This window comes from Phalacrocorax aristotelis, chromosome 1 (assembly GCF_949628215.1).
Source record: "Phalacrocorax aristotelis chromosome 1, bGulAri2.1, whole genome shotgun sequence".
Lineage (NCBI taxonomy): Eukaryota > Metazoa > Chordata > Aves > Suliformes > Phalacrocoracidae > Phalacrocorax > Phalacrocorax aristotelis.
In genome coordinates this window covers 67,331,415-67,357,172 of record NC_134276.1, presented here as the reverse complement: position 1 = coordinate 67,357,172, position 25,758 = coordinate 67,331,415, and the positions used below count along the sequence as shown (strand labels likewise).

The 25,758-nt window shown below is 40.0% G+C and overlaps 2 protein-coding genes across 20 annotated transcripts in view; one reads left to right on the top strand and one right to left on the bottom strand.

Annotated features, from left to right (window-relative positions):
• The window catches only part of SLC9D1 (solute carrier family 9 member D1), a 34,012-nt gene extending 25,144 nt beyond the window's left edge, over positions 1–8,868 (bottom strand). For 4 of the 10 annotated variants that reach the window (XR_012660375.1, XR_012660376.1, XM_075091453.1 and 1 more), the window contains exons 1-4: positions 8,786–8,862; positions 7,526–7,571; positions 5,864–6,326; positions 1,768–1,947 (exon numbers count right to left, since the gene is read on the bottom strand). Coding sequence is in view for 7 of the 10 variants with exons in the window: in XM_075091453.1 (XP_074947554.1) it covers positions 1,768–1,947; positions 5,864–6,310 (627 nt within the window). In the remaining 3 variants the exon portion in view is untranslated. Of the gene's footprint in view, positions 1–1,767; positions 1,948–5,863; positions 6,407–7,525; positions 7,652–8,785 lie in introns of those variants that run through there. The other 6 variants (XR_012660377.1, XM_075091508.1, XM_075091488.1 and 3 more) reach the window with 5 other exon arrangements.
• Positions 8,557–25,758, top strand: part of DCUN1D2 (defective in cullin neddylation 1 domain containing 2) — a 28,468-nt gene continuing 11,266 nt past the window's right edge. The window contains exons 1-5 of one of the 10 annotated variants that reach the window (XR_012660382.1): positions 8,557–9,440; positions 12,077–12,446; positions 15,521–15,689; positions 18,350–18,480; positions 25,038–25,134. Coding sequence is in view for 8 of the 10 variants with exons in the window: in XM_075091665.1 (XP_074947766.1) it covers positions 9,630–9,632; positions 12,230–12,446; positions 15,521–15,689; positions 18,350–18,480 (520 nt within the window). In the remaining 2 variants the exon portion in view is untranslated. The other 9 variants (XR_012660381.1, XM_075091720.1, XM_075091680.1 and 6 more) reach the window with 9 other exon arrangements.

Genomic DNA, 25,758 nt, shown 5'->3' with positions numbered 1-25,758 from the left:
AGCAAGGCAATTGGATAAATACATACCTCATCTAGTGGAGTTCACAGTCTAGGTCAGAAACAATATTAGGAAAGAATGGAAGATGTTTGTAAGATTAAGACGTTATGAAAAACAATCTTTTTTTTCTGTGTAATATCTATTTAAAAAAATCGTATGTTGTATGGATACTATGGTGCATTTTTACTTTTACAAAAGAAAAGGGAACTGACAAAGGAAAGACCACGCTAGCAGAGCAAAAGTAGATGGCACAGGTTCAGATGACCTTTTAAATACTAATAAATTTGAGGATGCAATGAGACAAAACAGTTATTTTCAGGGTTTTATTTCCTGAAAGCAGGTTGTACGTAACAGAATATTGTGCACAAATACTCTTGTCTTGCGTTAACTGGGTTAGCTCAGACTTTTTTTTTTTTTTCATTTTTACCTACTACACATCTCCATCTGATTATATTTTAATAGAAACTTTTGTATCTTTATCTGATTACTGATGATCCTATTAGAGCTTCTTTGTTCTAATGTTCCAGTGTCTAGCTCAAGAGAAAATACACTAGATGTTTCTTGCAAAGATGGGAGATGTAAATAGTCCTCCCAGTTGCATTACATGATTCCTTTTCTTTCATGAATAGAGATAGAAGCAGAAAACTAAAGAGCTACACTGAAGAAAAAGGATGTGTTGGCATTTTGCCAATTAACAGATGTAGCCGACGAAACCTCACTCCTGGTCCCTTTAAAACGTGCCATTATACCCCAGCGGAACAGAAGAGGGCACTCCAGCTAACTTGTCCCTTCCCAGCTGTTGGTCCTGCTAGGTAGGATTCCCACTGGGTACAATTGCTGCGATCCGGCATACACAAAATAAAAAGCTGCTTTCACTTTCTCTCAATACAAGTACAAGGACAAAAAATGGCCTGGCTCTGTACTACAGAGCACATGTTTTTCTCCTCAGCAGAATTCAAAAGCTATGCTCGCCTTGGAAGTCAACCTGCAAACCAACAAAAACCTTTCAAGGGCAAAAGCCAAATAAAATTGTAACCCGCATTTATGCAAACAGGACCAATTTAGAGAGTCAGTCTCTGAGGACAGCACAATAGGACACTAGACTAAACTGATGTACTCCCAGCTCCAAACACACACAGCCCTACTAGAGGGACACCGTCCACTGTGCAACACACACAATGAACAATGCAGATAGGCCAAAGTACGAAAAGCAGAGGAAGTCAAAAGTAGAAGGCAGCAACACCACAAACACATTTCAAGTCCTTACCTTGAACAATATATCTTTTCCCAGACTGTGAAAACTAACTGCAGGATTCTTGTTCTCCTATAACTTTCTCAACAAAATGAAAGACAAAAGTGGAGACTACGCTTAATCTGGTAACTCCATATCCTGCAGAGTCCAACTATCACAGTCCCCACCACCACCACAGAGATGTCTTAACTCTCATGGGCGGTATCAGTGAGACAGACTACACTTGCCACTGTCAAAGTAGCTGCTGCAGGGAGGACTTCCAAATGAAAAACACTGAAATCACTAGCAAAAAGGAGTAATTATTCCTGTTTCCTCACCCCTAACAAGCAATTATTCTACCACTAAATACTTTCTTCTGTTGAAGGGGAAGCAAAACCAAATGTAGAGCCAAAGTTTGGTTTGCTTTTTTAAAATAGTCACTAAAATCCTAACAACTATTTAACACAAGAGAAACACCCCTACAGTGCAAATAACTAAATGCACACCAATGAAAAGACTGAGTCTAAAACATCACTTACAGATTTGTTGTCATCAAAGGCATGCTCTTCTATTTCTTCTTCCAATCTATCAGCTGCTTTCCTGACATCTTCCAGAATTTCATCAAGCATTGACAGGCTTTTGTTTTGATGCTGCATGTTCTTAAGGGCTTCAGCCTGATGTTTTTCTGCTGCTAAGAGTTCAACGTATTCCATTTCTTCCTGTTGAATTTTACAATACACAGGAAAACATTTGACATAAACGTGCACTTCTTTTGACACAAAACATCTTACAAGTGGAATTGCAAAAGCAATATAGACTTTGTAATTGTATTTGAAGATTGCTTTCTCTTGTGCCAGTTTTCACTGGGGAAGTAGGCAAGAAAAAACAACAACCAAACAAAATACCCACCAATCGCCATTTCTAATCCAGTAAGAGTAGAGCTGCCCCAAGATTACAATCAGAAAATACAAGAAAGGAATTACTTTGAAGAACTCTAGGAAGCACTTCAGAGCCAAGTAAAGTTTAGAGCTCAGTGCTTTAGCAGGGAAGCATAACCTTGAAAGCATAGACTTACTAGCTACAAACAAACAAACAGGAAGGAAAACACAATGAACCTTAATGAAACTGGACTTAACACTGCCCCTTCTACATGGTTACCAAGACAATAACCAAATACAATACTTTGTGTATTGACAGAGCATAATTTGAGGTTTTCTGGAAAAAAGATGCGTACATTTTTTTTAAAGATTTAGATGAGAGACCCTACATCTGCTCTTTAAGAGAGCCAATATTATTAGCAAGGGGGAAAAAAATACAAACAATCTCTAGGTCAGACTGAATTCCCAGAAAACGCAAGTTTCCGTCTCCATTTTAGATGCCCTGCCATGCCCTGTTAGAAGTCAGACAGAACACAGGTCTCCCTTAGGTTGTGCATTTTATCTCCCTACCCCACATGTATTTTAGATAACCTGTGCATCTAAAATGGTCCTAAACTCCTATGTTTAAATAACTGGAGTGTCCCCTCCTCCATACGTTTGTGGATGGACATTTTTCCCCTTGAAACCTGCAAGAACCTGAATATAATTTAATCAATTCCTTGATGCCAAGACAAAAGCATGTTCAGTACAGCCTGTAACTGTAGCTTAACCCTTTTAAGACCCTGAGAGTCAGATGAATACCTCTGGTGGTGGTGAAACCACAAACTTGCTGTCTGTTGGTGTTTAGAATTAACATAGTTACATCTGCATGATGAAAATTAGCCAGTTCCCAAAATAACTGGAGTTGGGAAAAATGTAACTATTAATGTGTTTGGCCCAATGTCAACTGCTGTAGTTCTTACGCAACACAGGAGCAAGAGACACAGTCACTCTCATACAGCCCCAAGGAAGAACATTTCCTATCTGTTGTTCTCTGCTAGCAGACATTGCTTGAATGATGTAAAAAAACCAGCCCGCATATGAGCTGGACGTTCTTTCCCCAGTCAGCAACAGCTTCAAACGTGAGACTGAGTTGATACACATTACATTTTCTCCTCAGAAATGGAACAGGGTTTGGGTGAAGGGAGCCAATCAGTCGTTTTTGTTGGCTGAGACAAACAGGCTGAACACAGCTAGATGTAAATTGCAGAAAAATAAATAATGCTTTAATTTGCAAGAAGTTAACAATAACCTTGCTCTCTGAATAGCAAGGTAGAAGAGCTTTGAAAAATCTGAGTTTAACTGTAAGTTCCTTTAATTAATAAAGACAAAGGTTTTTGTAGTCCATTAAAGTGGCATCTCTGTTTTCACCGCAAACCAGCGTCACTGCAGTAGAGCGGGACAATCACAGAGACTGGTGTCCATTAAAAGCACAAGTTATCACAAACAGCTTGCTACATGTTAAGCAGAAGTGCATCACAGTACAAACACTGTTCCGCAACTTGTGCTGAGATTGGAGACATCTGATCACAAGGTACACACCAAACAATCTTTTAAGTAAAGTAATACAGATAAGGATTGTGCACTAAACAGGAGATGGGAACACCTAGAAGCACATGAGCAAAATGAAATAAGATTAAGTAAGACTTTGGGGCAATGCTGGTTAAGAGCACAGTGTTGCTGTTGCTCTCTGCTGTTTAATCAAGGATGAAGAAAGTACATTCCGAAGAGGTTGCATCTTCGCACTACTCGTAGCAGACACCCATGAAATCAGAAGCTGATAGAAAGTAGGAAAGATTTTGGTGCTTTTTCCCTGAACCTCTAACACAGGTTCCTGAAGACAAGGAAGGCAGAAGCTATCTTCAGTGCTTCTTCCTTCCCACCCGCCCCCTGCCCTCAGTGAATGATTCCACTATACCTTTTCCCAGCAGCAGAACCAGCAAGAAATGCATCAGACATGCATACATATCCCAACATTAAAGACTTCCAAATACTTTAACTCAAGAGAAATAAAAGGAAGAGTCCAGCACCCTCTACAGTCATTTGTACTTTACATTCAATTACTTTTTAAAAAATTGAAAGGACGTCTTACGAGAACACAAACAAACTGATAATTGCAGTAAAATGCAACTGGAACAAAATTGGACCCAATGTGCATCTTGTGAAGCAAGAACAAGTCAAAAAAAATGTATCCCATGTAGTTTTCATGTTTTTGGCATGGATTTCCCCACTATCCTTTGTTTTATTTTATATAACAATTGTAAGGTTAGAACAACAAATATTCTGCTTAAATAATAACGCACATGACTTAAGGAAGGAAGGGCATAAAAGATTACTCATTCAAGTAAATATCTTGATATGATAATACAAAAAAGCATACACAATCCACCTCTGCAGGAACAATGTTTTGACATGACACACCTCTAAAACACATCATTATACACAGAGGCCTCATTTTTCTCATAAAATGAGGAAGCACCATTCTCAAGTTCAAGGACAGATTACCAATATTTTACAGTAACATTGCCCAGAATTAGGTAAACGAGAAAGATGATTCTGGACAGCTTCACTGCTGCTATTTTAAGAGCTCTGAGAAACAAAAAAGTGGAAAAAAATCAAGTAAATTTCTTGACAACTGCTACCATTTCTATACAGCAGAGGCTGGTACTACCATTAAGTGCCAATATCAAAGTCATATTGAGCCACAATTGCCACAATTCAAGGCACACCTTTCTTGCACACAATCTCTTGCCATCTTCACGTCTCTTACACAAATGCCCTCCCACCTCAAATGCTATATCCCAATTACATTTTTTTCCTTCTCTTGCTCCCCTGTGCAAGGGCAGCCTCTTCTCTTAGAGGACAGAAAACAAAGAAAATTCTTAATATATTCCTCCAGTGATTGAGGGGTAAAGCAAGGAAAAGAGCAATTTAATTACCAAATCAATTAAATGACATTTTCTCTCAATGGGAGACTTTCAGTAGGCAGTCTGGGCACTCCCAAGTCCAGTAGACAGCGGCAGATTGTGCACACCATAACAGGTCTGCATTGACATGGGAACTCAAACTTTCCATGAAGTACTCATGCTCAACTGTTACTCATACGTGCTTTTCTTGGTAAAGTTCTCTTAGCCAGCTCTTTCTTGGAAGTACTGTTTTTCAAACCGGCACTTCTTAGGCTAGGAGTGCTATGCTGAGATTAAAAATCTAGTAATCTCATATTTCGCATGTCCATTTTACCCACATCTATGTGAACATGAAAATAAAAGGCAAAAAGTCATTCTGTTTAAATTGGAGATTTTGGTTGAGCAATTCTCATTTGGAGTGGAAAAAAACCAGTTAGTATTTTGCCAATTTATGGCATTATTTCCACTCTGATAAACCCACTGGCTTATCTAATGCAACTGTGCTACGTGCACTGACTCACTTCTTGTATGCCTTTCCCTTGAACATAATATTTGCCATAGATCTTATGATTATGCTTAGCTTTGTTTTGAAATAAACTGTTGACTGCTAGCAAGTTTTAAGCTCTACATCAGAACTTCTAATTTTACTAATAAGAACAAATACTTCATTCAAAATCCATTTTAAATAGTAAAATGTTGCAAGTTTCATCTAGATCCACTTTTTTATTAAAGCAGGTTGAAAACGTGCCATAATAAAATTAAAATCACAAGTAGAATATTAATACACTAGTAATAAACATGGGGGAACTAACCTTAATTGCAGCTTCTCTCAAGGCTTCCAGTCTCTGTCTACTGCTTTCTTTCATATTTACAACATCTTTGTAATCACCCTGTAGAGCTCTCTGGAGGCCATGGATTGCTTGAAAGACCGAGTTTTCACTTTCATTTAGCTCCTTTTGGAAAATTTCAAAGGTATGCACCTGAAAAACCTTCTCTTCATCTGACAGTCCTGCATCCTTCTCAACTGCTTTTATAGCATTTTTTAGTTTGTTCAGAACAACGTTCTTCTGGCGAAGAAGACCCGATAGTTTCCTGCAGCTCTCCAACACCCACTGCTTTCTCTGAGTGATAACAGCTCCTTTCCCACGGTGCAGCTTTATTGCATGCTTTACTACATCTTCATGTTCTGCAGGATTTGCTAACCGGCCACAAGGCAGTGAAACCAACGTCCAGAGGGAAATAAATCCAGTTGCCTTCATGCTTCGCTTTTTATTGCTGTTAGGAGAAACTGATAATTCACAACTGCTCAAAGCTTTCTGCTACATGGTTTCTGCATCTCCAGTACGCATACTGTGCTGCAAGATAGTACCAGTCAGTTATCAAACATGATAACGTTGGACTATTAGGCCAAACAAATATAGAAAAGAAACCTAAGACTGCATCCTACACTATGATCTTTAACAGAACGTATATGGTCTCCTTCAGTCAACAGTTATCAAAACCAAGAAACGGCCCAAGTTTATAGACAGATTTTTGTTTTCCCCTTGAGTATTTTCTAGAGATCGTCATATTTTAAAAAAATTTAATGGAAAGCTTAGTCATAGCACATGGTAGTCATCTGCACTGCTTCACAGATGAGAGAAAAGCCATTAAAAATATTAAACCACAATGACATAGGCTGTACTTTAACCTAGCACCAGAACTCATTCTTTTTACCTATCAGTAGATGATAGGTTAAAAAGTATTTTTTCAAACCTAGCCTAACAAATTATTATGATAAAAATTTTTATTTATTCATCCTCAGAAGCATTAACACACTCAACTATACACAGCATAATGGAAAAAAAAGTTTAACTGAAACAGATTACATTATACTTGTGAAAGAAACATTTCTACAGTAAAGAAATAACATCAAAACTTCCTGGACTTCTGAGCACTACTAGTTTGGATCAAAGACCTTCACCTGAAAGGCTGCATGGCATTAAGGCATTTTACTTCAAAGCTAATTATTGATCCTTATGATTTTAAAATAGAGTTGTAAGAACACCAAAAGTAAAATCAATTCATTCATAAGTTCATTTCCCAGAAGCTACTCGAAGAGCTATATTTAAACTACTCTATTTGCTTTTAACACCAAGCAGGATAGAATTTCAAAACTGAGAACCAAATTCCTTCCCCCAGGTCCAACAGGAAAATACTGTCATTATTGTAAAATAACGAAGTTATATTTTCTTTAAAAAAAAACCCAAACACACATACAAAAACCCCACACACCTCAAAGCTATACTCAACAATGTATAAAAGTGTGTACCAAACATATATTCATCACTGAAGCACAGCATTTTAAAAATGTGCAACAGACACTACACGTTAGTAGATCATCAATAGAGCAGGTATTTGCCTAAAACTTTAGCTGCAGTCTTGATCTCTGGGCCAACAGCCTTAATCGGGAACCAATATATGGATATAGTCACCTGGAAGCAGTCTGCCCAAGAGAGAATCTTCTTTCCCCATAAGGCACTAGCAGCCACGATCACAAGTATCCAAGCCAGCCATTGTCAATATACAGAATGGGAAGGGAAGATGGTGAGCACAGCCATGCACTACCTTGTTTTTTAAAACACCCTCCCATCTCTGTTTCAGAGATAATTGAGAAAACCTGTCCATGGGTTGGTTTATTTCTTTTCAATGCATGAAATAGAAGCCAAAGTGTTTAGTTGTCAACAGTTGACTAGGGGCTAGGGTTTAACAACATGAAGAGCTCAAACATTTAAAATCAAGCACTGAAAGTGTAACTGAAGTAGCAAAAGCACATCTACATCACTCTAATTTCAATAAAATTATGAAGTAGGAATATTTCAAATTTTTAATAAAGCTATAGGTATACTACCTTTAAGAAATCAGGAAAAAATAATAATCCCCACCGCCTGGCAAAATTCTAGAGTGATATTTATGGAAATACTTCTTCACATATACAAAGTAATATTCTTATTTATTTATTTAACATGTTTGAGGGGAGATTGCGCTGAATATATTACAACCTATTCCTGCAAGGAAGAGGGAGAAGAAAACACCTAGTGTGAATTCAAGCTTCCGTTTGCAGGGAGGCGAGAAAAACACTCTACTGCATGTCTTACGTGGTACGTCAAACCCCATAACTAAATTCTGAGCAGAGATTTATATTAGCAAGTTTGCCATTGTTGCATGGCATAAACTAACCACTGCGGCTCAGACGCGGTGCAGTTTTGTTTCAGTGTTCTTTACTTGGCTAATGAAAACTATTTAGAAAAACGGCACCTGGGGCAACGCTCAACAGCTCTTATGGGAATGATGACCTCACGCATAAAAATATATGGTGTGCTTCCGAGGCCAAATAAAGAGGGGGGAAAACCCCACCTCACTCCTCTCCATGCACCAGCAATGATCAGATTAGAGAGAATTCCTGCGGTTTGGAGTCCTTTTTAAGCGCGGTTTGATTGCTGATGGATTGTAGCTCCTCTTCCCGATGTTTCCTTCCCGAACACGACACCGGGTTTCATCAAGCTGGTATCGGCCCCCGCCCGCGGTGCAAATCCGCATCCCCTCCTCCACAGCGTTCGCGGGTCCTTCCGCACCTGCCAGTCCGCCGCCACCCACCCGTTCCCTCACTACAACCTCCTCCTCAGGACCGGCCGGGCAGGCGGGGCGGGGGGGCACCGGCCGCCGCCGCGGCTCCCGCCCCGGCACGCACCCACCTGAGAGCCACAGCACCCGGGGCGCCGCTCCCCGCTTCGCCGGCCGCCTTCCCTGCGGCGCCCGCCGGTACCTCTCCCTGGGGAAGGCCGGGGGAAAAAAGGGGGAGAACAGAGAAAGATCAGGAGAGCGCGGGTGCGACCAGCCCCTTTCCCGCCCCCTCATGGCGGCAGAGGGAGGGAGGAAGAGGTGGAGGGAGGCGGCCGCCCCACAGCCCGCCCAGCGGTCCCGGCAGCGGCACTCAACTTCTCGGCCCCACGGAAAGCCGCTGCCCCGCCTCATCGCAGCCCCCACCGCCGGCAACCGCCCAGCGCCCGTCTCAAGGCGGCGGCCGGCCCCGCCGCTGAGGGGAAGGAGACGGAGACAGCGCCCGGCCGCGGGCGCTGCTTCCTCCCTCCACCCCACTCACCTGAGGGAGCGGTCAGAGGAGCGCTGGGGCGAGGGGGCAGCGGCCGCCGAGAGAAGGCTCCGAGAGGCACCGTCCTTGCCCACGGCCTCGTCTGCCCCCCCGAGTGCGGCACCTTTAAGCGCAGGGTCAGACGGGACCTGTAGTCCGAGCGCCTCCCCGCGGCGTGTCACAGGGAAGGCAATGATAGATCCCGATCCCGCTCCGCTCCACTCCGCGCACGCCGGCGTAGTCGCCTCAACCCCGTGGAGGTGGGTGGCCTCTCCCCACGCGGCAGCGGTACCGGGAGGGCTGCGGGGCCGCGCACCGCCCTCCGTCCCCCACGCCCGCGCGCCTCGTCCCTCCGGCGCGGCCGGCCATAGGCGGCGGGGGCGGAGCCGTGCGCGCCTGCGCGAGGGGCGGCGCCGGGCGGTGAAGTTGCTGAAAGCGCCGGTGATAAAATGGTAGGTTGTTGGAGCGGGGGGGAGGGAGGCAGAGAAATTAGGGGATGGGGGGGACAGTGGGGGGGAAACCCCAAACAACCACCCGGGACAGCCAACCGAGCACGACACACACGCGCGCGCGCACCCACCCCACGGTTTCCCGCCGCTCCCCTCCCTCAGCGCCGGCTCCCGCTCCCCTGCCTGGAGGGGACACGCACACACACATACACACACACGGCCCTAGGCGGGAGACGGACCGGGACAGGCGGCGGGGGGGGGGGGGGGCGGGACGGGACGCTACACCGCGGGGAGTCGCCCTCCCGCCTCCCCCGGGGCCGGGAGCGGGGGAAGGTCACTGGGGGCGGGGGGGGGGGGGAGGGGGCCGGGCGGGGCGGGCGCCGCCGCGGGTATTTCGAGCGGCAGCAGCTCGGCGCGGCGCGTACCTTTCCCTTTTTTGGGCTTCGAGCTGCCGGGGCAGGTCGCCGAAGCCCCTGCGCTCCTCGCTCCCGCTGCCCCGCCTTCCGACACCGGGTGGGTCCCTCCCGCCGGCCCCCTTCGCTCCCCGCCCCGGGCGGCGGCAGGTGCAGCGGGGAAGGTGCGGTTGCAGTTTCCCTCCCCGGGGCGGGGGGCGAGGGCAGGGCGCCCGCGGGAGCGAGGCGGCGGTGAGGGCGGCTGAGGTGAGGTTGGCGCCGTTCCCCCCCCTCCCCCGTCCGCGCCGCAGCCTGCGCGTCCTTGGGGTCTGGCGTGGGATGTCATCGCTGTTTTGAGAGGGGTTTCTACGACGTGGCTTAACCGTGTCTTGCCGCGAAGCGCGCCTGCTTGCGTGGGTTCCGTCAGTGAGGAGCCGTGCTAGAGACACGGCTTCCAGACCTTGCCCCGCTGCCCTGCGGAGAGCCCGTGGGTGCCGCGCAGGGCGTTACAGGCGGACCGGCGGGAGAAGCTGTGCTACGTGGCAGGGTTAGTAGGTTGGGTAGGCGAATGCGTTTCTTATCTCCAAATTCTTCAAATAATTCGGTGTTTCGTTTTGGACCTAGAAAACACGCCTAAGTGTCTGGCTGATTAGACTTAGAAGAGGAGGTCGGTTTTACTTTGGCTTTGTTGTGGGAGACCTCTGTTTCGAAGTGGTCCTAGCGAAGTTGGTTGCTGAGAAGAAGTTTATGTAACTGAGGAAGATTTTGGTGCAGAGAGACTCTCATAGTTAGACCTTAATGAAAATTGGGGAGGGGGGAAAGGTTACGCAGAACTTGCAGTCAAAAGATTATCGAGTATTTTCTGAACAAAATCCACTGAAGTAATTTTTGCAGCTCTTTTCCCACTTTACATGTTTCTTCTTGTATATAAAGGAGCTTTACATGTTTCTAATTCTATAAAACTGAAGAATCTTGTAGGAAAGACCAAAGTCCTTATCTTGTTTATGTGATGTGTTTCTTGTCTCAGGACCATCTGTAGTGAAAGTGTAACCATCCATACGTGTACCAGAGATAACAAGTAAACTTAGAGATGGTCCTGTGTTTACTGCTTACTGCTCACTGAATCGGGATTCAGTTTTTCTGCCTGATATTAAAGAGACCAGTACATTTTCTGTTATATCTGATGATTTAAGCAGTAGCAAGGAAGTCAGACAAATTTCTCAGCTTAATTGTTGGTCCAGAACATGTCTTAAGTCTGGCTTAACAAAATTGGAAAGTATCAGAATGTAATAAAAACCAGAGTTTGATTTAGGCTGTCCCCTTCTCCTTCCAACTTCATGTAAAGAATAACGTTGAGCTATGTTAATAGCAAATTTGCTCCCTATAAAATCCCTGTTCCCACCTCTTGGGCTTTCCAGAAGTTTAGGGATGTTGTGTAGATAGGGTTGCTGCAATTAGCTGCCACTAAAAGAAACATCTTACTGGTTCCTGTATATCACTATACTAGGCTCTTCTGTTGTCTAACATATTAATAATATAAACATCTTTTTCAGAGTTAATTAAAGTTTCAGATCACGTTTACAGCAACTTTCTATCTCACTGTAACATTCAGCAAATCTCTGACATGTCTGCTTTATCGATTTTCTTTTTGTCCTATGCCTTCTCTTGGCAATGGTTTCTAAAAAAATGTTAGAAATGCACCTGCGTTTTTCAGCTGATTACTTAAAATGATTAAACTTTGCTAAGAAAGTACTAGGAAAACTGTTGAGCAGTTTTTCTCTGTGTATGAAGGACTTCATACAGAATCTGAGAATCTGTAAGTTGTGTCTTTGTAATGTGTTTGTATAACCACTAGGCATATTTTCAGAGGATAACCATATTGTTATATGATGAAACTTGTGTTTACTGCTGTTACAGAAGAGAGAAACTTGTGCATATGTGAGCAATAAAGCAGAAATACAAATTTACTACTGCCAGAATATGTGCTGCTAAAAATGTATATATAGATGCTGTGATTTCAATTTTCAGAAGAAAATGTTGTCTTTTTAACTGCAGAAGATCAAGGCTTTGTCTTCCTGTAATTCTGAAGTGAAAGTTGACATCAACAAGAAAACTAAAACCTTTTAAAGATAGGCGTTAGTAGTAGAATGCTGAAACAAACTTCTGGATTAGCTTCATTGGCTTTCCTGCTTCTTTTGCATCCCAAAGCATAAGCTTAAATCGTCTCAGAAGGACAAGGTCCGCCAGTTTATGGCATTTACCCAGGCTGGTGAAAGGACTGCTATATACTGCTTAATGCAGAATGAATGGAAACTAGAAGTGGCAACAGACAACTACTTCCAGAACCCAGACTTGTACTACAAAGAATCCATGAAAAATTCAGTAGACAGGAAAAAATTGGAACAATTGTATAATCGATACAAAGGTAAGGCTTGGTTTTTTGTCGTGTTTTTTTTTTTTTTTATAATTATTTTGTTTGGGTGGTGTTTCTGCTTTTCCCTCTGCCATTCTTAAGGGCTTTTAAGGAAAGATTGCTAGCTTTTGCTTCTCACTCTGTGCTTGCGCTAGTGAGATAAGAATGAAAAAGGTTTTAAATGCTCTTAATGTTCAGTACACAACTTGTGTAGATACTCCTGTAGAGTTTAAAGTAAATTCACAATAGGAAATTAAACCTGTCATGAGGAAGTAGTGTCAGCTACCTACAGGTGGAAAGGAGAGTAAATCTTATTATGCAACTTACTTGATTTATTGCCAGTGGCTGCTATTAAATATATGTACAATGTACTTTGTGTGGCAAAATAATGCATATGATTCCTCTGCTAATAATTGGGGGTGTTCATTTTGTTCAAAGATAATAGTATTTCTATACATTAAAATAAAAAATGTTTCAGTTAACATTACAGCTAGGAGACTGACAAAACAGTCAAATAAGAAGACTGAAAAACTAGTAGTGGAAACTCCATCCTTAATTTACCCTTTGAGCTGGCATATTACAGCAGAAGTGACGTGCCTGTTCAGAGAGGCTTAGAGGGAAAACCACGGGGAAGTGGATTAAAGTCAGAGATGGTTCTTTTCCATTTACTTTTATTTTACAGCGTTGTTAAAAAGAACAGCAAAAATAAAAGGAAAAGGTAGTCATGTAACTATAAGAATGTGCGTGATCCAGGTAACAGTGATTTCTGAAATGTGGCCATCCAACATGAATGCGTGCATTGTTCATTACGCGTTAGGGCAGGGCGGGCTGGAATCATTACCAGCCCCTGCTGAGATCCTTACATCTCATGTTTTAAAAAATGAACTCTTAACAATTACTCAACAATGATTTTATGTACTTTTCTAATTGCAGTATATGGCATGTTTTATATATGCTTTATCCTGTTTGTGTGATATCGTTTCCACCTTTTTTTGTTACTCTTTACCTAATGTGTTTTATTTCAAGTATAGACATTCTCCAATATTTCATTATTATGGGGTAATTTTTGATTTGTGTTATGTATCTATAACATAAATACATATCTAAATCTTTTGCTTGCTCTTTGCATGTCAATCCTGGAGACTGCTGGATCAAGAATGCGTACAAATTTGTAAATGCTACTAAAAATATCTAAAATGAAAAATATTCACAAATGTTATTTATTATGCATAATTTTCTAGCATGCGAACTGTACCACTTGGCTTTGTGAAAGGAAGTCTAGTTAGTTTTACGTCCCTGTTTTGTTTAGCGTCACGCCTTTGCACTTCTTGCACTTTAACACTTAAGTAAAGTTGTAAACTTGAACAAAACCCTCACAAGGTTTGGGAGAAAACAATAAAAGGTTTAGTTAGGCATCTTTCCTTTTTTCATGTGTAGCTTAAACCTGAGTCACCAGCCACACAACAACAGGGAATTCCTTTGTCCTACAGGCCCTATAGAATATTACATAGGTTGCACTATATTTGAAACCTGAGGTGAGAGGTTTTTCATTTTCTGTGCTGTCTTTCTGTTAGTTTTCTTATCTGTTTACCCAGCAACTCTATCAAAACGACGATTTCATTTTTGTTCCTAGCTACCTGGATGATGTGAAACATAGGGATGAAACGGTCCTTGTTGAAACTCATCAGAATTTTTCCACTGATTTCAGCACTAGTGCACTTTTAGCATTTGGTTCTTTAATTACTCCACAAACATACAAGAGATTTTACATGTCTTAGAACTAGATCTGGCATTTAGTAGAATAGATATGTTTACTTGTTATTCCTGCTCAGAGGTCCCTCAATTATAGCATGGGTGTAATTCTTTGTTTAATGGGCATAAATCTTTGTTTGCTAAATTAACTCCTTCTCTGCATTTAGCATCTCTTTTGCTGTATTTGCTGGAAAAGTGGAAGAGATCTTAGCTTAACACCCAAAAAAAACCCCAACCCAAAACAGTAAGTTTTCTTTAGACTTGATTTAAAAATAAAATAAAATTTATCAACTCATTGGATAAGGACTTAAAAAAATAGTATGATTGAAAAGTCTTATCGGTTTAAGGTGTTAATCTTAAATTTACTGGAGGGATTCTTTTCTACGTAGCCCAACCTAAAATACTGAAACATCTTCCTATCAAAAGCTGGGAAAGGCACTTTTGTAGGTTGTAAAATGTCAAGCTTTGAAAACTAAAGGTGGGATTTTTGTTGTTGTTTGTTTTGGTTTGTTGTTTGGTTTTTTTCCCCTCCAGTTATTTAAGTTTACATGCAGGGGGCTTTGTTTGGTGGCTTGGGGTTTTTTTTTCTTAATTTTGTTAGGGTTACAGAATTGCTACAATGACATCTACCCTGACATGGGTAGTTACAAAGTGTGGTTCTGACATCCAAAAAGGCAGTAAATTGTACTACTGAAACATATTGTTTAGCTTAGGACCCTGTTATGCCAAGGTATTGTTTGAGCGACTTCTTGGTCATTTCACAGACTTATAATTAAAAACCAGAAATGTTTGAGTTAATTGTGGTCTATAAACAGTTATAGTGGATTTTCATATATTCCCTATCAGGAAAAAAACTGTGAGCTCACTTTGAGTTTTTGGTTTTGTGTTAAACAAAATCTGTGGTTTTGTTGGGTTGGGGTTTTTTTTGGTTGGTTTGGTTTTCTTTTAATGTTTAATACATGCTAACCAATAAATATATTGTAAATTTTGATGTGTTTATCAGCCTTACTGTTTTTACACGTAGTCAGGCATTTCCTTGGTTAATTCAACTCTTTCATAGAGCATTGTGGAGAGAGGACAAAACTATGACATTACCTGTAGATTTTAGGAAAAAGTTGCAAACCAATTTCCAGGGAAGTCTGCAGAATACTTAATCTATTTACAGATACTCTTCAACGTACTTTTAAAATTCACTAGATTTCAAGTCAAGATGTTTATGAAGCTTATGAAAAAAATGAAGACCTGGGTTATGCAGCATATCAAAGCTGTACAGATGATTATTTCTAAGTATTTTTTGTAAATTATTACAATTCTCTCCGTATTTTGAACTGCAGACCCACAAGATGAAAATAAAATTGGCATTGATGGGATTCAACAGTTCTGTGATGATTTAAGCCTGGACCCAGCCAGTATCAGTGTTCTGGTTGTAGCGTGGAAGTTCAGGGCAGCTACTCAATGTGAATTCAGTAAAAAGGAATTTGTTGATGGCATGACAGAGTTGGGGTAAGTATCCGTCTCTGCATAGTTCAAAACATAAGGCCTGAGGTCGGTTTACATTTAGAACATTTTTAATTTAATTAAGTGTGAAGCTTCGAAAAGCTGGTAAGGCTGGTGACAAGCTTAGCAGGTGCTAAATGGCAGTAGTATCCCACCTTCCTTAAAATGATACTTTACTGCAAAGCCTTAACAATGACCGCAGTAAGGGTGAAGCAAAAGAATTCCTACCTGTACAGCAAGGAAAACAGACAGGTATGCTGATCTTTTCATGTAGTTCATACAAACATACGCATGGTTGTGTTAAGGTTTTGGGTGGACCGTGTGCTGTTAAAAGCTGGAAGTGACTGGAGATGTATGAAGGGGGTAAAAAAGAAGTTTAGTCAGTGTTGAAGCAAAAAAGAAACAGGAAAGCAGAAAAGAGCCCTCAGTTTACCTTTACCTTATCACCACCAAATGTGACTTTTTTCTTTTCACCAATTTTACAAACCATAGTTTTCCCTTATTGCCTAGTATACTAGATGCCGCATTTGTACAGAATATCTATAAGAAATGGAAATAAAAAATGGGGGTATTGGTAGTAGAAAAGGTTGTTTAGTCTGACTGCGGTGTAACTGATAAACATTTTTTCCTTCCTGGATTACGGAGCTGGTCTAGATAATAGACTTTGAGGTTAAACCACGTTGCCTCTGTTTAGCAATGAAGTCAAGCATTTATCACCATAAAAAATATTTTGTGTATAACTTTTCATTGGAAGGGATGCAGTATTTCTAATATAGAGGTGTCAAAGTATTTTTTTAAAGAGATTGCATTAGACAGGTGAAGAATTAGTTTATTACTTGTGCATATTTTTGTGGCTAAATAATTTCATTTGATCTTAGAATGGCACCTTATCAATACTTTTCTAAAATAGACCAGTGTCTCGCAAGTGTGGTGGTTGTTTCTTGAGCAGCAGTCCTAGCAGTCTGTTCTTACTGACCTCATCAGTTATTGACTTCTTTCTAAGCTTTCCTTTTTAGATAAGGGTATTCAGAAATTGTGATGAAATAACTTTTTATATCATCTGAAGTGCACTGCTTTAATTTGTCCTTTTGGGTAGCTCTGGGTAGAGACTAATGAGGAATAATTATGATTTTTCTAGCCATGGACAGCAATCAAGTGCTCATGCTGTTATATTAAAGGATGCCAGGATTATTTGATATAACTGATTAAGAAGGTTTTGCTAAGCCACCTGTGGCTTCTGGCTTGGATTTATCTTTGTAACTTTATCACGTTGATCCTCTGTCCTCATGTCTGTCTCTGATACAGTTGCACAGAGGTCTGTGATTTTTCTCTCTTTCGGCTCTACACACATCATTGTGTTCTTGGGAGCATAATCTGATCATACCTGCTCGCCACTGGTGTAGTGCTTATTGAGAGCTTGGAATGATTTTGTACATACTGGAGGTGCAGTGTCTGTGGTTTTTAGCACTGAACATAGGTGAAGATTTGAATGAAAATAAATCCCCTGAGGCTTAGTTCATATAGGACCGTTAGGGTACGTATGGGAAGGTATATTTGTCCCTGTTGTTAACTTGACAAGTCTCCATGAAACTGATGATGTCAGCTGAAGACTGTTGGCAGAATTCTTTATCTTTTCTCCACCAGGTACTGCTCGATACCAGAAAGGTAATTTTATCTGTACTGTGCAAGACAGTTAAAACTGCATCTGCATTTTATGGCTTTTGCTATAGTTATCTATCATTTAATAAAATTATTCTTGACTCTCTAGAATAAATACAAACATTTAGCTACTGAGAACTTTTGCATGCAAGATGTTAGTTATGATAGCTGCTTCTTTGAAACCCGTTTCCTTTGCTTTGAGTTTCTAGGTGCAATTCAAAATATTGGTAATATCCTATAAACCTTGAATATTCCTTTGATTCCTTGGTGTGAGGGAAACCCTTTTTCTTTAAAATTGTATCTCATCAGCTCGGGTGCTTTCACTGAAAATGCTCCAGTCTTATGTTATTAAGGGATATGTTTCTGTTAGAATCTCAGTAACTTGATTCTATCTTAGCTTACCTGTGCCAGGCTGTTAAATGGTTTATCAAGTTGCTTCAAGCTCTTGTCAAAGGCTCATTTTTTTCCCTGGGTTTTATCTGCAAGTGTTCTATAGTGGGGAGAGGATGACTGCAAATAATAGTTCATTTTGTTGGAAAGCCCTCTAATGTTAACTGTAAACGTAGTATGCAGCTCTTCATTGAGGTAGAGCAGGGAATAAGTAATGTCTGTCTAGATTAAATAAAAAACCACCAGCCTTGTGTTAAAACAGCTATAAAAAGGGAAAGGTTAGCAGATTTCAGTGAGTTTTATGTGTTCTTTAAGAACAGAATAACATCTCTTGTTTGAGTTCATAAACTCATGAAGAGACTGAGAAAAGAAGCTAAGCCACTGAATTCTGTTTGGTTTGTGAACTTAATAGATGCCTATATATGAGTTCCACTTCAAATAATTTAGTAAAGGCATATGAGTGTTTAATTTTTTAATAATGCTATCCAGAAGGATACTCTATTTTTAACTACTGTTTTATTTTGCTCTGAAATTAAACCTTAAAAAGAAAAAAAAAAGAGGAAAAAAGTAAAAAGAAATCTTAAACATTTACAGATAACGTAACCTCTTTTGAACAGGTGTGACACCACAGAAAAACTAAAAGCTCTATTGCCGAGACTGGAACAAGAGTTAAAGGATCCAACAAAGTTCAAAGATTTTTATCAGTTTACTTTTAACTTTGCTAAAAACCCTGGACAAAAAGGTCTAGGTAAGTAGAAAAAAATATTGAGAAAATATCTACAGAGAGTGAAGTAAATTCCAAATACTTCCACTAATACAGTTTTCTCATTGATGATTGTATAGTAAATTCATTGTTGATTTCTTTCACTGACTTGTCTTTCCCATCTTCTTTCAATTCATCTCTTCTTTATGTCCTCTTTGTACAGATAATTTAATGGGGTTTTCTGCTAGTATTGACATTCTCTCTCCTCTTGTCAAAGGAAGTTCCTGCAGTTCTTAGAGACCTGTCAGAATTATTTTTTTTTAAGAGACTGAGGTAGTGAGCTCCTTGTGTTTTCCATTTTGTTCAGAACAACTGAAACAAGACATCTGTATCAGCTCAAAAAGAGAGAGAAAACTCTGGGCAAAAGTTATTGTTCTTCTAAGAATTTTTAGTTTTATCTCACAGCTGTTATATAAAGTTTAGAAAAATAATATTATGGACTTGATTCAAAGCTAGTGAATAGAAATACACATACAGTTTACAAAGTATTAAATTATTATTCTTTATAAAGTTTGAGACTTGTCCCAATCCATGCCTTGTATTGCTGGAGTAAAATGGATATGACAATTAAATTCCAATGTTTTATTATCTTCAAATCAAAAATATTTAAGGTTTGTGAGTAGATTAAAAAAAATAAGGTGAAGTCTGATATCCTTTGAAATTTATGTCCACTTTCAAAAGACACTGTGTAGGGAGGAATTAAACTGTTTCATGTGTAGAATAGCACTGTACCATCACCACCATCACTGTTCTTTGTGCTGTGGGTAAGAGGAAATGTTTGCTGTTTGGTTGTTGTTTTTTTTTTTAATTAGTATAGCCACTTTAACTCACTGTCTACATTACTTGGCAAGCACGTTAATAAATACTTTTTTTCCTCAAAACTTGTTGGAAGAGTAGTGAGAGGAAGAGCAGAATATTGATTTAGACTGTTTCAACCAGAGGCGTCTGTTCCACGTTCTTTCTTGGGAATTACTTTGAATAATACCTTGTCTTTCCCAGTGCCTTTTTTTTTCTTTTAAACTGTGGACAACTTTTATCTAGTTTCCATTTTTCTTTATTTTTTGCACCAATTTAATTTTTCATTACATATGTCAATCTTTCATGGGTCACGTGCCACCCCTCCAGACACAAAAAATGAAACGGTCTTGTAGTTCTGTGAAGCTGGTTGGAATTGAAGTGCCTTAGTAGTTGTACATTTTCTTGCCTGTCTTCATTAAAAAGCGTAGTACATTCAGATTGCGGAAAAGGCAAGTCAGTTACAGTTGAGGTTGGAATTTATGGGATACCTAAAGAAATATTACAAACAGCTTCCTGTTTTAATTGGATGTGTTCCAACACGAAACTCACGTACTTGGGAAATATGTCTCAAAAGCTTTTCACCTAAGCCTGTAAAAAGAGAGGAGGGGGGAAGGCAGCCCAACCCAGATTACGGAACTGAATGTACTGTTTATTTGACATGAGGTGGAAGAATGAAACTTACTTGTTTTCCATTACTTCTGTTTATTTGGTATGGAGGCCTTTTCATTTGTAAGCCTGTCTTCTCCGTTGTGTAAGAATGGTACTTTTTGGCTGTCTTGCACTAAGAGTTCAAGTATTAGCAGGGAAAGTAGAAGTGCACAACTGGAAGTTAAGCTTAAAACAAACTGTAGAAAGAGGTGATTAGAACTGTTACTGATTTCAGTTTTCAGGAATTTTAATAATTCCGGTAATACTGTTTCTCAGTGCTTTGTTCTTACATGGCAGTATTTTGGTGACCTTTTTCGTCAGACTCTGGTTTTGCTAAGATGATTCTAGGTATTAAATATAAGCAGGTGCTACTGCTTTTATTTCAGTGGAGATACACCATATTTCTGTCTCGCGTGAACTTGAATCACTATAGGTTGAGTAGAAATTAACACTATAGGTTTGGAGTTGGAATCTTTTCAGGGAATGCCATTATATTCAGGGGACCAGAGAGGTGGAGGAAAAAAAAAAATTACAGGTTGGCATGTACAGCATACTGCTTCCTGCTGCGATTATTCTAAGAGTTGTGTTTGTTGTCGTTCAGCAAGGAAAAAAACCAGTCAGTTATCTTACAGGGGGGTCTGTACGACCTGAGAATTCTACTTGCTTCAGCTACATTTAATGTAGGCCTAGGTGCTTTTTTATTTTACATCCTCTTCTCTGTATACACTGTGTATTTTTTCCTAGAATGAGAAACTGCCCATCTTCCCTCCCTCTCTTCACAACTAATGTAGATGTGTTTGATATTTGTGCCCCAGTGACTGTGCCCCCTATTGTCTAGGAGATGTGGGAATTTCTCATCCATGTACAAAGTCTGTTCCTCTGTTACTCAGTTTGGAGCCTTGGATCAGGATGCTTTTATGAATTCAGTCCAGATAGTTAAACAGAATGTATAACCAGATTTGTTACCAAATGAGCTGGTATAAATCTCTACCTAGCTCTGTCTAGGTCATCTTAAGGTGTTGACCTCCCCTTCTTCCCCACACGAACATTAGATGATAATGCAGCGCTACCTAAGTATAGGATGCTGCTAAGCTACTGCACTAGCTGCTTGCCTTAAAGTGTTTCTGGTGACATGCTCCCACAATACTGCTTGCCTGCTCATTCCCATATGTTTCCACTTGAATTATGTCATGAAGACTAAGAGGTCAGTAAGATCATGGGTGTTGGTCTCTTCTCCCAAGTAACTTGCGATAGAACGAGAGGAAATGGCCTCAAGTTGTATCAGGGGAGGTTTATATTGGATATTAGGAAAAACTTCTTTATTGCAAGAATGGTCAGGCACCAGAACAGGCTGCCCAGAGAGGTGGTGGAGTTACTGTCCCTGGGGGCGTTAAAAAAACATGTAGACATGGCACTTCGGGACATGGTTTAGGAGGCATGGTGGTGTTGGGTTGACAGTTGGACTTGATGATCTTAGAGGTCTTTTCCAACCTTAATGATTGTGATTTATGTCAAGTAGGGGTAAAATTGAATGGTTTCAATTAATGAGGTAGAAATAATCAAAGGAATTCTTTCCAAACTTTCAATTACAAAATATTTTAATGTGATTTTTCTGGGGTGTGAAGTATCCAATGCTTTCTCCTATTAGACTCGGAGCTTAAATCACTTAGTCTGATTGTTGTTGCACTCATTGTTTAGGGGAGTGATCTGTAGGCTAAAAGAATATTGCTTGATTCTCAGGTATACACATGACCTGTGAATATGCCTATTTGAAAACTAAGCAAATTGACATAGTGCCAGTGACAAATGGGAAATTCTTATTCTTGACAGATTGTTAATAAAAAATTCTTGTAAAAGAAGACATAAATAGAGTGATCCTTCTGTTGGATCCTTCAGGCTAAGTGCTAATGCATCTCTTTTTTTTTAACACAAATAACTCTTGAGAATAGAGCTCACCAGAAAAATGTCTGTAGGCAAAGACGACTCATTTATGCAATTATTTTAATGTTTATTATCTTAACATATTGAAACTAAAGAATTTACTGAAATATCTCTAAAATGTCCAGTGATGCTTTGGTTATGAGTCATGTGCACTGCTGTATCTGTATTTTAATATGTTTCAGATTACTTTTTTAAAAATCTATTTCTGCTGTTTTAAGAAGTGATAAGCAGCAGTTATTACTTTTTTGCCCCATTTCCCCAGAACAACATCAGGAAATACAGTGATTCATGGGTTGCTTTTTAATATGCCAGGTGGTCTTTAAATTTAAGGCAGAGACACACTTACAAGGTGTATTCCCTTGTGCCAGACAGGATCAACGTCTACCAAAACCATGCCTTGCAGATGGTTTTCTAACCAAATGTTCAGTGGTATGCTAGCAACACATGCTAACTTGCCTTTTGAGTTTCAGTAGTTACCAGCAAGAGCTGAGATCTGATTGGCAGTGGCCCTCTGGCTGGAAAAGTTTGGGAGCCACTGCCTTCACATAATATAATCTTAAATTTCTGATGACAGGTCTCATACATCTATGCCTGTGCTTGCTCAAACCTATTGTTAGATATTTTTTTTTTTCTTTTTCTAGCATATAACTTAAATCTCTGTTCCTGAATTCTTCAGTTCAATACTTGTCCCATCCAGAGTAAATATACAGAAAAGGTGTTTCCTTAGAGTTTGTAACAACCTTTTAGGTATTTGGCAACTATGTATGCCCCTTCCCTTAGTCTTTAGACTGAGCGAAACCAACTACCCTGAAAATTTTTTTCTTCCAACTCTCTGATGTTGGAAATGTATCTTCAACTCTTTTCCTTTGCAGTGCAATTGATCTAACTTTCTCTTGTCTTGTAGTACCCAAACAAACTAGCTTCCACGTGCCTTAGATACTTTGCTCCTTGTTTTACATCCCATTATTAAGTTTGCTTATGTTTATAAAACTGATACAGTCTGCAGTTTGTGATCTGTTATATTACTGGGTTTCTGCAGAACTGCAATGCACCCAGTTAATTCTGATCTTGTATTTCTGCAGCTGATTATTCTCACTAGCTATACGACTTTGCACTTCTCTAATGAAATCTTATTTACTTCCAAGTGGTTTTCCAGTTTGTCCCAATAATTTTTAGTTCTAATCCTGTCCTCTACCATGCTACACTTTCTTCAGGCTTTGTATGAGTTGCAGATTTAATAAAGGTTTTAGTTATTGTATCATCTGAGTTACTTAAGTATTGGACAGTGTTAGCTACGAGACTGACCCCCAAGGATGAGTTACTTTCTCCCAGTTTGGCAGAGAGCAACCAAGATTCTTCTAGAACCTCCTTTGACCTTGTGAAGTCTCAAAGATGGTAGGTAGCAGTCTCAGGTTGCTTCAGCATACTGAGATGAATTGCACCATGGCTGGCTTCACTTTGGGCACCAGTGCTTTCAGACTGAATTTCTAAAAGTTGTTCCTGAGATTACTGTCAGTTTTTATTGAACCTTTTTGCGTGGAGCATATCTTGGAAAAAAAAAATCTCTGTGTATCCCAAACACTTCTGTTTTGGGAGATATCAGCAGGTTGTGTAGTTTCTTTTACTACAGGAGCTGCCATTCATAAGGGAGGGAGTGGGAAGGTACAGAAGCCCTTCTTGGAAGTTTTCTTGGTGATGGAATTTTGCTGATACCAGACACAGTTGTCTTCACGATGCAGTGGATTTCGCTCTAGGAAAGCGGTCCGGCAGGAGGGGTGTGTGTGCAGTTTTGTGTTTTAGTTATTTTTAAAACAGCCAGTCTTCCATTGCTTTTTAATTTCTTCTTATTCTACAGTTCCCCTCAAAACTTACGTGAGAAATTCTGCCTTCATGTAATTAGATGGGACGAATCCTCTCCAATAAATTAAGTTACATCTATTCTGTCATTCCCCAAAATAGGCACAGAGTTCAGTACACTGATACGCATTCCTAGAAATAGGAGTGCCTTTTATAGGAGTCTCTTTTCAACAGTTCATGTGGTGATACTAGGGAATTTTTATTTCTCTTTAAATCCGCAGTATTTCTGTCTCTATAGTGTCATCCAACTTGAATGTTTCCATTTACTTTTATCAGCTTAATATTGTCAAGTAGTATGCTTCAGTCCAGACACATGCTGTTTAAAGAAGTAGAAGTAGTACCAGTCCCCCTAGGTGAAGCTCGTGTAAGTAGTGAGGTGCAGGAGGCAAAAGCATATTGCATAAGATGTACCATGATTTTCTTTAAGCAGAAAATGATGTTCTGATTAATGTTACTCGGGACCCAACTGTCAAGTGTCTGGATAGATTTGATTGTTATCTAAGAAAAAGGTGGGTGCTTATAACTGTTAAGACTGTTGTTCTGTAAGTGGTGGACAGAATTCAGGGGAAAAAAGATAGCAAGGTTTCAGTACAGCAGTGCCCTCTCAATGGCTGTGTATTGGAGCTGGGAAGCATCATATTTATATATATTAAACTTTATCTGAGTATTTTGTATATATTTTGAGATAATGTAAAAGGTGCAGTTTATTAAGGTCTGGTTTGCCAGGAGACTTTTACAAAGAATTGTTACGGATAACTGATTCTGTTTAATCTGCTCTCTCATGTTCCTCACTACTATATTTAGTACAATAAATCTTTGTTTTGCATGGTGCAGATATGAAGAGGTTTATCTCACCTTCTACTCCCCAGTGTTTCTACTGCAGTCTGAGTGAAATTTTGCATCCTAGCTCTTGGTTGATTACTGTACTAAAGAATAGGGTTATAGATCTTTTGTCATGTTGTACACAGAGCAGATCAGATTTCTAGGGACACTGTTCAAGCTCAGAACAAGGCCTTAGTTCTAGCTTTCTTTATTTTTTAATTCTTTTTAACCTGATATCGACTGTGAGTCTCTTAATGGGTCTCCATTTGAGCCCCAACAAGACGTGTTCAGGAGGTTCCTCAAGCTCAGGAGTTTACTACAGTTTGTTTCAGCACCATGGAGTAACCTCATGCAATCTTTCATGGTCTTCGACTTTCAACATGGAAACAAAAAGCAGATTTGGTCCTTCATCACTCCTTTTTGGTCCCTTCGCCTACTTGATGGCTCAAAAGGTTGTGCTTCCTTCTCTCTGCCAGTTTCCTGGGATCAAGCAAGAGATGATACATGAGGAGAGCATTCAGACTTGAATCAAATATTACCTCAAGACCAGAAGAATGACTATCTTTGCATCTGGTATGTGGACTTCAAGGAGGTTGCATCTTCTATGAGCAGATGAGTATAATGTGCTCTTTTTAATTGAAGCAACATCACCTTTGGCTTTCATCATAGCAGTATCTCAAGATTCTTTGAAGAGACACTTAGACATTAGGGAAGGATATCTCCCCACTGTCCCCTCCCCACCTAGTTATCAAGATTTCCTCCAATTTCAATGAAGAATTAGATTGATCCATTTGTAGGGTGTTTGCAGGAGTAAGTGGATGGAAGAAGTTGAAGGAGTTCAATAAATGAATTTCATGTTTGCTTTGGAAGAGGTCTCTGAATGCTGTATTTCAGGTGTTTCAATGGCCTTGATCTGTGCGTATGGTCCTTGCTTTATTCATATTTTTCTTTCTGAAAATGTCAGCAATTTAAGAGAACCTTAGTACAGAACAGGGTGTCCTGCTGAAAAAATGCCAACAGTAGCAGCAAAAGTGTGACATAACTGCTAGTTCTAGTAATGCCTTGTTGGTTCATTTACTCATGTTTGGCTCTTACTTGGGAAATGTATATCCAGTCAACTTTGTCATCCATTGTGGTTTATCTGAATTGTACTTGGAGAGATTTGCAAAGGCAGAAAAATTTTGAAACTGGCTACAA